The sequence below is a fragment of the Sarcophilus harrisii genome, chromosome 3, assembly GCF_902635505.1.
Source record: "Sarcophilus harrisii chromosome 3, mSarHar1.11, whole genome shotgun sequence".
Lineage (NCBI taxonomy): Eukaryota > Metazoa > Chordata > Mammalia > Dasyuromorphia > Dasyuridae > Sarcophilus > Sarcophilus harrisii.
This window is the reverse complement of record NC_045428.1, coordinates 287,092,920-287,108,184: the sequence shown is the minus strand read 5'-3', so window position 1 is coordinate 287,108,184 and position 15,265 is coordinate 287,092,920. Positions and strand designations below refer to the sequence as shown.

The window sequence follows — 15,265 nt, the reverse complement described above, 5'->3', positions numbered from 1 at the left end:
GAGTTGTGGGAATCCCCTTTTTGGTTGGCACAGGTCCTTCATGAAAGAATTCATGAACCTGAAATGTTGAATGGCCCCAGGAAAGTTTACTGTTGGATGAGAAGTCAGCTTTGCTAGGAGACTGACTTCCTCAGTGGCAAAGTCCTATTAGGGAAATGGAGGCTGACACTGAGAAAAGATTGTCTTCACAGTAGGTAGGAGTCCTGGCAGCTATGTCAAAGAGGCAAAACATGCTACTTTGGACGTTCTGCAAAGAATGAGTGAGCAGAAACCTATTTTATGAGCGGATCTTGGCAGGGGGCTGGGGGCAATTTGAGCTGATCAGACCAGGATCTTCCAGTTGAATGAAATTACTTTGAAGGCTTTTTCAACTTGAATTTGAATGGGGATCCGGATATCAACTGGGGTGTGGGGGGGTGTGATTTACCTTAGAAAAGGCCAGCCAGGATGATATACTCTCTCTCAGGGACTCTCTGGAGTCTGGGAGGCCAGGAATCAAGGGGGACAGAATTTCAAAGATTTAATTTTACAGATCACAAGGGGACAGAAAGGTACAGAGTTTTTTGAAGATTGTTATTTTTTGTGGCCATGTTACACTACTGGTCCTTTGAAATTACAACTTAGCACGCCACACTTTTCATAGAAAGCCAGATTTCATTCATCTGGTGTATAGACCAAGGACACTTGGTTTTTCAAAAATAAATTTTAAAACCTTTATATTTTTCCCAATCATGTCCTAAAATTAGAGATTTGTTATAAACATTTTTAAAAGGAAGTAAAATTTCAAACATTGGATATAATGATCATCACTACCTGTCAGTTTGTCACACTTAAGATTTTTAGACTGATAATTCTGCATTATAAATAGATGTTTGCTCCCTCAACCAGGGTCAGTGATATTTATTATTCTGTTAAGCAGAAAGCTATATGCTCTTTCAGTTAAAGATTGTCTCAAAGACAAGGAAGTTGAGTGAGTCGTGTAGGATTGATAGTAATAAATTCCCTTTGCAATGTAGATATAAGAAGTCATCAGTCCCAATGAGGGGTGAAGTCTGGTGCTTTATATGTAGAATTTAATAGGGAGAGGAGTATAGAAGAACTCAGGAGTACCCACATAAGAAACCTTTCTATTTGCCTTTGTCACATTCTATTGACTTGTTTATTATTCTCATCAGCTCACTAATCTCTACCTACTTATCACCTTGAAGAGGGTTATGCTAACAAGTATATGATTTTATAAATTCAATTTGAAATACACCAGGGGGGTATTTCTAACTCAATCTTTTTTAGATGTCATGGCAATTTTGGGTAACAGTTTTTATGTCTGAAATTACAGGTATCTATATTGCTTCTCTAAAATAGAAATAATATTTGTATTTATCTACCTTACAAGGCTGTAAGGAAAGTGATTTGAAGCCATAAGTGTGATTGATGACTATCACAGAGTAGTAAGTTATAGAAGATAGAAAGTTGACATGTAGGAGGTAAATGTGAACAACACTAAATAAGGGCTAATTTTCTCCTACAGTAGGTCCAAAAGAGTGGATTAAATTTTAATTTACCAATACCTCCCTTTCTACTACCCCTGCCAATTTACTAAATAGTTTTTCTAACTGTAAAAAACTTCCTAACTTACAGGTTTCCAAAATCTATACATCTGTAGATTGGTTATTCAAAGGTCATTCCCGTCATCACTCATTTTCTTGAAGCTCTTCTGCATCACACACACATGCACTCATATGAGAGAAGAAATGAAATGACTTTTCTAGAAAGATTTTCAGGTATTCAGATCCTTGGAAGTCCCATTGAGCTACCTCCAGCAGCTTTTCCCTAAAGTGTGTGTTAACCCAACTCATGAGTCTTGAATTTAATTTCTTTTTTAAAAAAATTTCCTCTGACTGTGAAATAAATTGAATCTTTTTAATCTGTCCCTCACAGAGTAAACTAAATTTCCATTTAACCTTCAAACTCTGGCAATCAGATCAATCCTCCTTGTTAACAGCCCAATATGTAACAAATTAAACTGCCACTAGCACATTTGATGGAATGGAACTCCTATCATGAAAACAGGTCCAATATTTGAAATACATTTAGGAGTTACTTATCTGCTGTTTTTTTCCAGCTAAGTTAATGCAATAGCATATTATGTCTTAAGTGTCTTAAATTTTAAAAAGCATAAAACAATCCCATCAGGTGAAACAGACTGAAATCACCAATTCTGTGCCAGGAAATCAAAGATGCAGTTAGTAGCTTTGCTTAATTCAGTTCAACTAAATGAGTATTTACCATCAATTATGTTCCAAATACTGTACTAAGTTCTTGGGATACAGAATCAAAAAGTAAAAACATTCTCTGCCCTCAGAAAGCTTAACATTAACTTAAAACTAAACAATATACACAGAAAACAAATATATACATCATTATTAAGAAAGAAACCCTAGATCTAAAGTGTGGGTGATAGAGCTCACAAGGGCTTTGCATTAATAGATATTTCTTTGCCTGAAGTTTAGGAAAAATGAGGGATTCCAAGAGTAAAGCACAGTTTTTGCAAAGGCAGGGAGGCAGGAGAACAAATGTCATAACAAAAGCATTTTAGTCATTACTATGTCCCAGGCATAGGATCCTGTGATCTAGGAAACAGCAAATTGGCCAAGTAGACTGATATGTAGAGAATAAAGGGATGTAGTCTATAAAGACAGGTTGAAGTAAAATTGAGAGTGTTTTAAGTAGCAAACAATAGTTTGTATTATATCATAGAAATTATAAGGGGATATGGAAGACTCTCTAATACTGAAATAAGGGAATGGTACAGTGGATAGAACACTGACCTGGAATTCAAATCTACTGTCAGGTACTTATTAGCTATGTGACCCTGGCCAAATAACATCCCCTATTTGCCTCTATAAGTCACCTGTAAAATGGGTACACACTGGATAAGGAAATGGCAAACAACTCCAATATCTTTGCCAAGAAAACCCTATGAACAAGTCTATGGGGTCACAAAGAATAGGACATAATTGTACAACAAATGTATTAGGAATATCAATTTGGCTTTTGTGTAAAAAATTAATTAAAAAGGCTAGAATCTGGAAACAAGGAGACTAATTAAAAAGCTACGACAGTAATACAGGCAAGAGGTGATGAGAGTCTGAGCAGCAGTTTTATACCACCATCTTCTAAGGAATCATTAGTTTGAGTAAGAGAGTTGCTCTGTACAGCAAAAATTCAGGCTTAAGTTTCATCCTCATTGAGATGTCTGTTTTAATATACTGTAAGCTCCTAATAATATAGCAAGTCCCTGGAGGAAAGAAGCTGTCTTATTTTTTCTCTGTCTTTTTAGTGTCTAACAGTGCCCTTACACATAGTAAGCATTTAGTGAAATTGAACTTATAAACTAAGCTAAAAACTAAGAATACAATCAGAAAACAATTCAGCAAGCATTAATTAAATATCTATTATATACCAAATATTGAAATAGATACCACAGTTACAAAGATTAAAAAAGAAATAGTCTCTGATCATCAGGCAGTTATATTCCACTGGGGGAAACAATATTAACCTGTCACATCAGTTTACTATTATACCAAATGATGCTCAAATTCATGAAGCCTAAACAACTTGTACAATGGTGGAGTTCCTAGATCATTATTTTCCAATCCAAAGTGTAAAATATTTAAATTCTCTACCACAGACTACTCGATCCTGTGAAGTCTCAGCCCTCAGGATTTCATATATTAACACATATTGGTAAAGACTCAGAGTCAAGAAAAAACAGTGAGGCAGATTCAGTTTAAACTTATAGATCTGTAAGTACTAAGGCTTTCTGGTAGTAAAAGTGTTATGGAACCTTTAAAAATTGGCTGTGTATCAGCAATTGGGAAACACTGATCTAATACAAGATCCTCATTGTTACAGAATTATATTAAAAGCTGGAAGTGGAAGAAAAGGAGCTTCAGAGAGGTTTATTTGCTCAAGGAGCCATAGTTAGTAACAGAAACAGTTGTAGAACCTATAGTGCATCTAAATCTCGGGTAGGGCTTTTTCCATTGTACCTAGCTACCTCTCCACAATTTGATGTTTTTGCTGATTTGTGAATTTTTAAAGACAAGAAAAAGAAAAGAGTTTTCCAAGGAAAACAACATTTTCCAAGGAAAAGTAACAGAAGAGTCCAATTGAGTTCATGATTTACCCCAACTCTCTGCAAAAATTAAATGGGAGGCTTTTGGGGCTCCTGTCCTCCATTTTAACAAATCACTCTCTAGACATTCATAATCTGTGCTGCTTCTTAGTGTACTTCTATCATTCCTTGTATTCTGGATGCAAAAGATACTAAAAATATTGCAAACATGACTTTTATTTACTGAACATTCTCTGAAGAAGCAATAAAGAATATTTTTTCTTTCTTCTCTTCTCCAAGTTCTGAGCCATTGCTATTTGGGGAACCAGAAGAAACTTTTTAAAAGTTTGACAAAATTCCTTTTCTCACAAATGTTTCCAGCCCATTTGAAAACTAGAGTCTGTAGATAGTCTGTTCCCTTGGAAAAACCACTGCTCAAGAGTTTGTTTAATAACTCTTTTTGTTTAATAATATTTTTCCAACTTTCACCTTCATGATTATAGCAAGAATTCTAGTCACTTTAAATTAACTTCTCTTATTATACATGCTAGTGTTTAAAAAAAATACCAGCCACTATCACTTTACAAGGCTTAAGAGAAATTGGATTCAATGAAATCTATCAAGAAATCACTATAAGTCTGCTCACAAAAGACATTTAGCAATTAAATTCATAAAGCATTTATTACATTTCTCTTATGGAATTCTTTTAGGTACTGGAGTTACAGGGGGAAAAGAAATACAAGTTCTCACCTTCAAAGACCCTTGCTTATAATCTTCAGGGGTATACAGACAAATAAAAACAAAATTAATTAGGGCTTGTTGAAGAGAGTACTGAAAAATTTGGGCTCAGGATGTACTGTGTTTAATTTATTAGTTGTATCTACTCTTCATGACCTAATTTGGGGTTTTCCTGACAAAGATACTAGAGTAGTTTGCCATTTACTTCTCCAGCTCATTTTATAGATGAGGAATCTGAGTGACTTACCAAAGGTCGCACAACTAGTAAAGTCTGAGTTTGAAGTCAGGCAGAGATGTCTTCCTGACTAGGCCCAGCATTCTACCCAATATGCCATCTAGCTGCCCAAGAATGTAGTATTCTTTGCCAAAAAACTAATGAGGTAGACTTCCTTATAAAGCAGAGATAAGCAAGTAGAAGCTAATGATTCCATGAAACATTAAGAAATAAAAAAAAATCAAAAGAATGGAAAAGTAGGAAGAAAATTTCATTAGAAAAACAACCAACCTAGAAAATAAATCAAAGAGAGATGATTTAAGAATTATTGTACTACCTGAAAGCCATAATTGAGAAATATTCATATTTCAAGAAATTATCAAGGAAAACTGCTTCAATATTTTAGATCCAGAAGATAAAACAGAAACTGAAAGAATTCACTGATCACCTTCTGAGACTTCCAAATGAAAATTTCCAGTGTAATTATAGCCAAATTCCAAAGCTCCTCGGTTAAAGAGACATTACTTCAAGCAACCAGAAAGAACAATTCGAATATTGCATCGTAACAGGCAGGATCACACAGAATTTAGCAGCTACCATATTAAAAGTGCGAAGGATTTGGAATATGATATCCATTAAGCCAAAAAAAATCTGGGATTTCAACCAAGAATAACTTACCCAGAAAAAGATGAGTATAATAAATCAAGGAGGGAAATGACAATTTAATGAAATAAAGGACTTTCAGGCATTTTTGGTGAAAAAGATCAGAGTTAAATTTTAAAAATCTGATTTTCAAATTAACTGTAAACATACATGAAATAGAAAGCATAAAGAATCAATAAGATTAAATACTTCCTTTCTATATGGGAAAATATACATGCGATTCCTAAAAACTTGATTTTTATTAGGACAGTTAGAAGGATTTAACATAGAAAGACGGCAAAAATCACAATATAGCATTTTTACTTGATTATATTGGGATGATATTTTTTTAAAAAATGGATGGTAAAGAGAGATGCCCTGGAAGAAGGGTAAAGGGAAAGGAAGAGTGGGGAAAAAATTATAACACATTGAAGAAGTGTACAAGGAAGAGATTTTATAGTGGAGGGAAAGATTGGATGGGGGTGGGAAAGAGTGCAATGCTTAAATCTCACATTTAAATTGGTTTAAAGAGGAAATTATAGATAGATAGATAGATAGATATACATATACATATATACATATATATTCACGTGATACCAGAAATCCCTCTGATCCAACAGGGAAGCAGGAAAAGGAAATAAAAGAAATGGGGTATTATACAAATAAGGGCAGATAAAAGAAGGCAGTGGTCAGAATCAAAACAGATTGTAGAGGAGAAACATGAAAAAAAAGACAGAGAATAATAAAAGAAAATCAGAGGGAAATGCAGTTAGCAATCTTAACTGTGAATATGAATGAGGTGAACTCACCCTTAAAATAGAAGCAGATAGCAGAATGGATTAGAAACCAGGATACAATAATATGCTGTTTCAAGAAAGATATCAGAAACAGAAAGATACACAGAGTTAAAATAAGGGGTTAGAGCAAAATCTATTTATTATAATTCAGAAGAAGTAAAAAAAAAAGGCAGAGGTAACAATCATGATCTTAGACAAATTAAAAAAAATAGACCTAGTTAAAAGGACTAATCAGGAAAACTACATTTTGCTAAAAGGAACCACAGAAAATGAACTAATATCAGTACTAAATATATATGCACCAAATGGTATAGCATCTAAATTTTTAAAGAAAATCTTTAAATGAATTACAAGAAGAAATAGATGGTAAACCTATACTTCAGCTTTCTCCTCTCAGATAGATAAATGTAACCAGAAAATAAATAAGAAAGCCATCAAGGAGGTGAATAAAAGTTTAGAAAAAATTTACTATGATAGACTGCTTGAGAAAACTGAATCTGAGAAGTATACCTTTTCTCAGCTACACATGGCAATTTTTTTGGTGGCAAAGATTGACTATCATTTGGAGAATGGCTAAACAAGTTGTGATTTATGACTGTGATGAAATACTATTGTACAATAAGAAGTTATGAATAGGATGCCTTCAAGAAAACCTTATATGAACTGATGTAAAGTGAAGTGAGCAGACAGCAGAACATTTTACACAGTAACAGCAAATTGTAAGGATGATCAATTGTGAAAGACTTAGCTACTCTAATCGATTTAATGATCCAATCCAATTCCAAAGGAGTCATGATGAAAAAATCATATCGACCTCCAGAGAAAAAATTGATCAATTTTGAATAGGGATTAAAGCATCTTTTTTTAAACTTTCTCTGTTTTTCTTTTCTTGTCTTGTCTCTGTTTTCTTCTGCAACATCATTTTTTCTGGTCTTATTTGTACAACAGTTGCTAAATTGCTTTACCTTCTCAAGGAGGGAGATGAGAATTTGGAACTCAAAATGTTATTTTAAAAAGTGTGGATTTTTACATGTAATTTGAAATCATTTAACAAAATAAAAATTTAAAACTAATATCCTATCTTCTAGTTCTCTATTTTTGAATCTCTAGATTATTTATGTATTATGTAACTATGGGACTTTCCATGAGGAGTGGAGGAAAGTTAGCCTTCACTTGGTAATATAATAATTCCTTCTATGTGTCAACTAAAACAAGCCTAGGTAGGCCAGTTTGAGCCAGGCTTCTGCCTACCTCATAAACTTAAAAGGAACCTCAGAATTCACCAAGTCCATACCCATAATTTTTGAACCATTTGTTTCACCCATTGTATTTAGGATCTTTTGACTGGGTTTGGGCAATAGGAAGGTTTATGAGAAGGTTCCAATTGCTTATTTAACTTGGAGCATGTATAGAGAATTTCCAAAAGTAAAGGCTTGAAAGATACTCTTAGTAAAAATAAGGTCTTTTAATTTGGTCTACTTTTGCTTTTACTTCATCTGAGACCAGAATAGTAGTCTGGCATAGTAGTCTACCCCTCTTCCCTCCTTTTTAAATTCTGTATTTCTCTGCTTCAACTATTTTCGTTGTAAACAACATATTGTAGGATTTTGGTTTTGATCCACTCTGCTATCCACTTCAGTTTTATGATTGTATCCTATTCACATTCACAATTATGATCGCTACCTATGTTCTTCCCTCCAATTAAGTTGTCTTTTTGTTTATCCTCTCTCTCCTTTAACCCTTTCACTCCTTACCAATGTTTTGCTTCTGTCTACCACCAACCCTAATCTTTCTTCCTTTCTATCAGTCTACTCTCCCCTTTTGCTTCATTCCTTCTCCTCCTACTTTAATATAGAGTTTCTATATTAAATTGATAGTGTATATTATTCCCTCTTTTAGCCAATACTGATAAGAGTAAAGTTCAGGTGATGTTCATCGCCCACCTCCCATCTTCCCCTCCACTGTAATAGGAGTGCCTCTCTATATGAAATAATTTATACCATTCTACCTCTACCTTCCTTTTGTACCCAATATACTCCTTTTTTCTCATTCTATAACATTCCCTCAAATTCACTTTATATCCATACCATCTATGTATATTCCTTTTGGTATACTAATAGTGATATAGAGATATAAATGCAAGTATTATCTTTTTATCTTTCTGTGTACGTACACAAACAGTTTAATTCTACTGAATCCCTTATGTTTTCTTTTTCCCTTTTAACTGTTTATGTTTCTCTTGGGACTGGGGTCAGAAAAACTTAAGTTCAAATTTGTCTTCACACCCTAACAAGCTATATGACTCTGGATTTAACTTCTGTTAAAGTTTCTGTTAAAGTTTCCTTTAACTAAAATAGCACAACTTCCCAAAAGTATTGTGAGGATCAAATGAGATAATAATTGTAAAGTGCTTAGGATAGTGCCTGGCACATAATAAGTACTACATAAGTGTTAACTGCTATCATTATTATTATTATTATAATTATTTGGAATCAAAGTTGAAAATGGTATCAGATAAGTCAAATTTACTTTTCTAATTTCATGTAAGGCAAGTTTCACAATTTTAGGACTGAGCTAGAAGGATCTAAAAGAACATTTAATTCTCCCTCATTTTATAGATAAAACAAAACAAAACAAAAATAAGTAGCTGAAAAATTAAGTTACTTGATTAAAATAACACAGCAATTAAGTATTAGAGTTACTCAGTCTAGAACTCATGACTTCCATAACCCAATACAAATATATTGCTAACTTTTTGTTGCTAAAACCCCAGCTATTAAGTAATTGGAGGAGTCAGCAGAGTCATAGAGAGTGACTTGAGCCTTCTAACCAGCTCCAATCCTACCATCAACTCCCAATGTGGTACACTTACTTCTTCCTCCACTTCACATAGCAAATTCCCCATACCAATTTTTAAAACTTACAGCTGTTTTATTTATATGTTCCTCTGCTTTCCTTATTAGATGCTTAACTATGGATAAAAACTGGAAACAATATCAGCTGATACACTTTAGATGATTCTCAATCTTTGAAGATTGTATTAGGTGAGCTTAAGCTTCAACAGTTTCTTTTAAACTGGAAGATTTCTAAAGTAGATGCTAACAATTACCATGTCTATCAACTGGGCACCATACAGAGAAGTTCATACTAGAAGGATGGTTATTGATAATTTTTTTTATCATAGCAATTCTTGAAAGCATTCACTATTAATAACAAAATGGTGGGTCTTCCTAAGCTATAGCTAACCATTTTACCTGAAAAAGAAAAGAGGAGTTACTGAGCATTAAAGACAAAAAGGGCTTGCATCCAAAGGGCCAACTAATACCATGAGATGAAAAGAGCTTCAGGAAAATGAAAACTGCTATGATGAATAACTGTTACCTCCCAGAAGCATTAAGAAAATGTATCATTGTCCACTATCATCATATCAAAATAGTTATTAAAAAAGAATGGAAAAAGAATCATAATGAGGCTTTGAAGGAATGGTCTGAAAGGCTACAATATAATATCCACTGAAATTAGTTTATACATGGTGAAAAACCAAGTTACTTTTTCTAATCTTTAATATTATCACAATAAAACTTTACAAACATTTCCTCTCATTTCCTGTTGCTACTTCTTAAAAAAAGATAAAACTTCTGTATAAAACTACAGAGAAAGCTTTATATCTTAGTTAATGTTATACTTTTCCCACATATTTAGACAGAAAGCACATGGGAAAGGCAAGATATCATTGCCTGTGAATAGAATTTGAAGCTGGAATACTTCATCAAGGGTACATCTAACACCTTCAATGCCTATTTCCCTTTCTAGTATAATTCAGGACTTAAACTGCCAGCTTGAGGTTTCAAAAATCTTTGTAGATGAAAATCTGTAGGATTTGAACTTTCTTCACTCTTGGAACCTATTGAAGACATTAGCTCACTTTTTAAAAACTTGATTTTTAGGATTATCTTGCAGACATTACTCAGTAACAATCCTTCCCTAAGATATCCCCTCCCAAGACTTTTCAGAGTCTTGCAAATACTCTTCTTGCACTAATTTCTTTTATTTTTTAATTACAGTTTTTATTTTCAAAACATATGCATGGATAATTTTTCTTTTTTTATTTTATTTTATTTTATTTTTTATTTAATAGCCTTTTATTTATAGGTTATATGTATGGGTAACTTTACAGCATTAACAATTGCCAAACCTCTTGTTCCAATTTTTCATCTCTTACCCCCCACCTCTCCCCAGATGGCAGGATGACCAGTAGATGTTAAATACATTAAAATATAAATTAGATACACAATAAGTATACATGACCAAAATGTTATTTTGCTGTACAAAAAGAATCAGACTCTGAAATATTGTACAATTAGCTTGTGAAGGAAATCAAAAATGCAGGTGGGCATAAATATAGGGATTGGGAATTCAATGTAATGGTTTTTAGTCATCACCAGAGTTCTTTCTCTGGGCGTAGCTGGTCTCAGTTCGTTACTGCTCCATTGGAAATGATTTGGTTGATCTCATTGCTGAGGATGGCCAGGTCCATCAGAACTGGTCATCATATAGTATTGTTGCTGAAGTATATAAGATCTCCTGGTCCTGCTCATTTCACTCAGCATCAGTTCGTGTAAGTCTCTCCAGGCCTTTCTGAAAACATCCTGTTGGTCATTTCTTACAGAACAATAATATTCCATAATATTCATATACCACAATTTATTCAGCATTCTCCAACTGATGGGCATCCACTCAGTTTCCAGTTTTCTAGCCACTACAAAGAGGGCTGCCACAAACATTCGTGCACATACAGGTCTCTTTACCTTCTTTACAATCTCTTTGGGATATAATCCCAGTAGTAACACTGCTGGATCAAAGGGTATGCACAGTTTGATAACTTTTGAGCATAGTTCCAAACTATTCTCCAGAATGGTTGGATTCATTCACAACTCCACCAACAATGCATCAATGTCCCAGTTTTCCCACATCCTCTCCAACAATCATCATTATTTTTTCCTGTCATTTTAGCCAATCTGACAGGTGTGTAGTGGTATCTTAGAGTTGTCTTAATTTGCATTTCTCTGATTAATAATGACTTGGAGCATCTTTTCATATGACTAGAAATAGTTTCAATTTCTTCATCTGAGAATTGTCTGTTCATATCCTTTGACCATTTTTCAATTGGAGAATGCACGGATAATTTTTCAACATCAATCCTTGCAAAACCTTGTGTTTCAAATTTTTCCCTTCCTTCCCCTAGATAACAAGTAATCCGATATGTTAAACATATTAAAAATATGTTAAATTCAATATGTATATATATTTATACAATTATCATGCTGCACAAGAAAAATCAAATCAAAAAAGGAAAAAAATGAGAAAACAAAATACAAGCAAACAATAAAAAAGAGTGAAAATGCTATGTAGCCTGCACTAATTTCCGCAGAAATAGATAAATTGCTTGTAAACTGTGGCTCTTGTCACTTTCATCTTAAACCCTGGTCTATATAAGGCAAAAATAGCACCAGAAATTCTCATTCATTCTCTTTCTCTGTCTCTTTTTCTGTTTCTTAAATCTCCCTATCTATCTCCCTCTCCCCCACACTCTGCCATCTGCATTTGTCCCCTATAGAAACTGAGAGCTAAAAAAAAAAAATAATAAGGAAGGAAGGAAGGAAGGAAGGAAGGAAGGAAGGAAGGAAGGAAGGAAGGAAGGAAGGAAGGAAGGAAGGAAGGAAGGAAGGATAGGAAGGAGGAGGGAGGGAAGGGAGGAAGGGAGGAAAGGAAGGGAGGAGGGAGGGAAGGGAGGGAGGGAGGGAAAGAAGGAAGGAAGGAAAGGAAGGAGGGAGGGAGGGCAGGAAGGAAGGCAGGAAGGAAGGAAGGAAGGGAGGAGGAAGGGAGGGAGGGCAGGAAGGAAGGAAGGAGGGAAGGAAGGAAGGAAGGAAGGAAGGAAGGAAGGAAGGAAGGAAGGAAGGAAGGAAGGAAGGAAGGAAGGAAGGAAAGAAAGAAAGAAAGAAGGAAAAAAAAGAAATTTAGAGCTTCAGTGATAGCTCAGATAGAATTTCCTATGCCCTTTCTATTCTGAAAGCCTTCAAAATCTGTTAAGAATTTCATAAACTGCAAGCAGGAAGGTGCACTAGGGAAGAAAACACTTTCCAGCCAATATAATTAAGAGATAGTTTCGAAGCTTACAAAAAATTCAGAATTGTAAGAAAGCAGTAGAAAGCTGGTTCTGTGCCTGACTAGGAGATACATCCTTGTTTTGCTCAATGCCTATCTACAATCAATACAATTCAATAAACATTTACTAAGTACTTACTACGTGCCAGTCACGGTACTAAGCGCTAGGACTACAAAAGAGGCAAAAGATAATCCCTACTTTCAAGGAATTTGCAATTTAACGGGGGAGCAAACATGCAAAAAAAAAAAAAAGTCCAAATTAATCTATATACAGGCAAAATATGAAATGATTAACAGATGGAATTAAGCAGTGCAGGGGAAGGCTTCCTTCCGTAGGAGGTAAACCGTTAAATCAGAGTCAAGAAAGCCAGAGAAAGCAATGGGGGAGCGGGGGAGGGAGAGCATTCCATGCTTGGGAAACAGCCAAGGAAAATGCTCAAAGAGAGATGGAGATTCTGGTTCAAAGAACAGGCACGAGGGCAGTGTGACTGCATAAAAAACACAAGTTAGGAAGTAAGGTATAAGAAGACTGAAAAGATAAGAGGGAACTCTGCGAAAGTTTTCCCAGCAAATACAAAACTTAACTTTAGAAAAAAACTTCCCCGCCCCGCCCACCGCCTGCCCCTTAGTTTGCACCCACAGAGCGGGCGGGACCAAGGTGATGCCTGTATTCCCGAAAAGGGGTGTGGCGCTCCCGGGCGCGTGGGCATCACAAGGAAAGGGCGGGGCTCGGGACGCTGGGAGGACCGTGACGTCAGCGGAGGTTGACGCGTTGCCAGGAGACGGCGGCGCCCAGAGTTCGCGGCGGAGTTGAGCGCGGCCCTGTAGGAGAGGTTGTTGGGCAGCTTACCCCGGGACTCGGACCCCCTCGTTTTACCCTCCTCCCTCCACTTCCCTATCCCTACCCTTGTCCCCGGCAAAAATGGCTGCGGCAGTGGTGTCGCCGGTAGGTGTGGAGGAGACGGTGATTCGGGGCCGCGGCGGGGACGCGGCCGGGGAGGGCTTGTACGTGGAGCGGGGCCCTGGTGCGGCCTACCACATGTTTGTGGTGATGGAAGACCTGGTGGAGAAGCTGAAGCTGCTGCGCTACGAAGAGGAGATCCTGCGCAGAAACAACCTGAAGCCCCTGTCCAGGTAGGAGCCCGGGCCGCGGCCACGCCCCCTGGTCAGCGGGGGGGGGGGGGGGGGGGGGGGGGGGGGGGGGATGCAAATGCATCCGATCTTCCCGCACGCGCCGGCTCGCACCCCTGTATCCGTGACCTCCCGCGATGGGATAGCTGGACCAGAATCCCCTGGGCTTGCAGTTAGCACAGCAGGAGTTTGGGGGCATAGGTGAGAGGGAGAGAGCGTGCAGAACTTCCGACGGCCACATTTGCGGGGCATGCTGCGAGCAGAAGCTGGAAAGTGCGTTCGTAGGGGATGGGCAAAGCTCGCGGGACTACATCTGTTCTTTGTTGCTGTGTACACCAGGTGTATAATTTCCCCATCCTGTGGGCAGAACACTGCTCTCTGAAGTCTGAGGAGCAGAATACCTACTTTTGTTTGGGGGGAAATTCAGAACTTCTGTCTACATGGCAGTGCCTCTGTCTTTGGTAAGAATAGAGAGCTACCTTTTAATAACTAGCTTAGTCTAGATTTAGCTAAATAAATAGATTTCATAAATTTCTTTGCATAATGATGTGATTTGCTCTTTTTGTGGTTGTACAGGTGAACTTGAATTAAGAGTTAAGGTCTTAGAGGTGGAAGCAGCCTTGCTTCACCCAATTAATTCCCTGAGGTTATCTCAAACACTTTGCTCTTTATTCCTGTAATCATCCAAAATTTAAATTGCCTAGTCTTCATCTGTAAGTAATCTGTCTTGCTTAGTTGAATCGTAATCAGTGAAAAGTTGGGGAAAATGGTTATAATAATTGTTTTTAGCTATAGGTCACCGTGTATTACATATATATGTGTATATGACTTACATGATATTAGAGACTGATTGCTTAGACTGGATTGATTAATATAATGTGGTTCATTTATATTTCAATTCAACAAACACTAAAGTGCCCACTCTATGCAAAGTATTTATACTGCCAAAGATATGATTTTGTCCAAATGCATTTTTAAGAGTACTGATTATATCACTATTACCTGACTAGTGCATGGGGAATCAGAACACTTGATTACATCTTAAATGTGTGTATGGAAACATATTGGACTTCATTTCTATTTATCAGTTTTGACTAGGAACAAAAAGGTGTCGTTATAACCAAACCTTTGGGGGAAAGAGTAGAAGGGTTTATGAGGTATGTGTGTACTTGTATTTGTAATATGTCATCATCTCCCTTCTTTTCCCCTCTTTCTGTTGTGGCCATTCACAGGTGGCCTATTGTATTTAAAAAGTTGGCAAAAACTAAACTGCAACATGGGTAGCATGCTTTTTATAATTTTGTTAATAATTTAAAATTTGTGATCATGATAGAGATAGGAAAAAACTCTTGAATTAGTATGACGATCATGATAGAGATAGGAAAAAAGTCTTGAATTAGTATGACGATCATCATAGAGATAGGAAAAAACTCTTGAATTAGTATGACGATCATGATAGAG

The 15,265-nt window shown here is 36.3% G+C and overlaps 1 protein-coding gene across 2 annotated transcripts in view; it reads left to right on the top strand.

Annotated features, from left to right (window-relative positions):
• The first annotated feature begins 13,445 nt into the window (after positions 1-13,445).
• Positions 13,446-15,265, top strand: part of IFT57 (intraflagellar transport 57) — a 75,758-nt gene continuing 73,938 nt past the window's right edge. Inside the window, exon 1 of one of the 2 annotated variants that reach the window (XM_003763566.3) lies at positions 13,446-13,807. In XM_003763566.3, the coding sequence (XP_003763614.1) occupies positions 13,596-13,807 (212 nt within the window). In that variant the 5' untranslated portion in view covers positions 13,446-13,595. Of the gene's footprint in view, positions 13,808-14,031; positions 14,266-15,265 lie in introns of those variants that run through there. The other variant, XM_012544499.3, reaches the window with a different exon arrangement.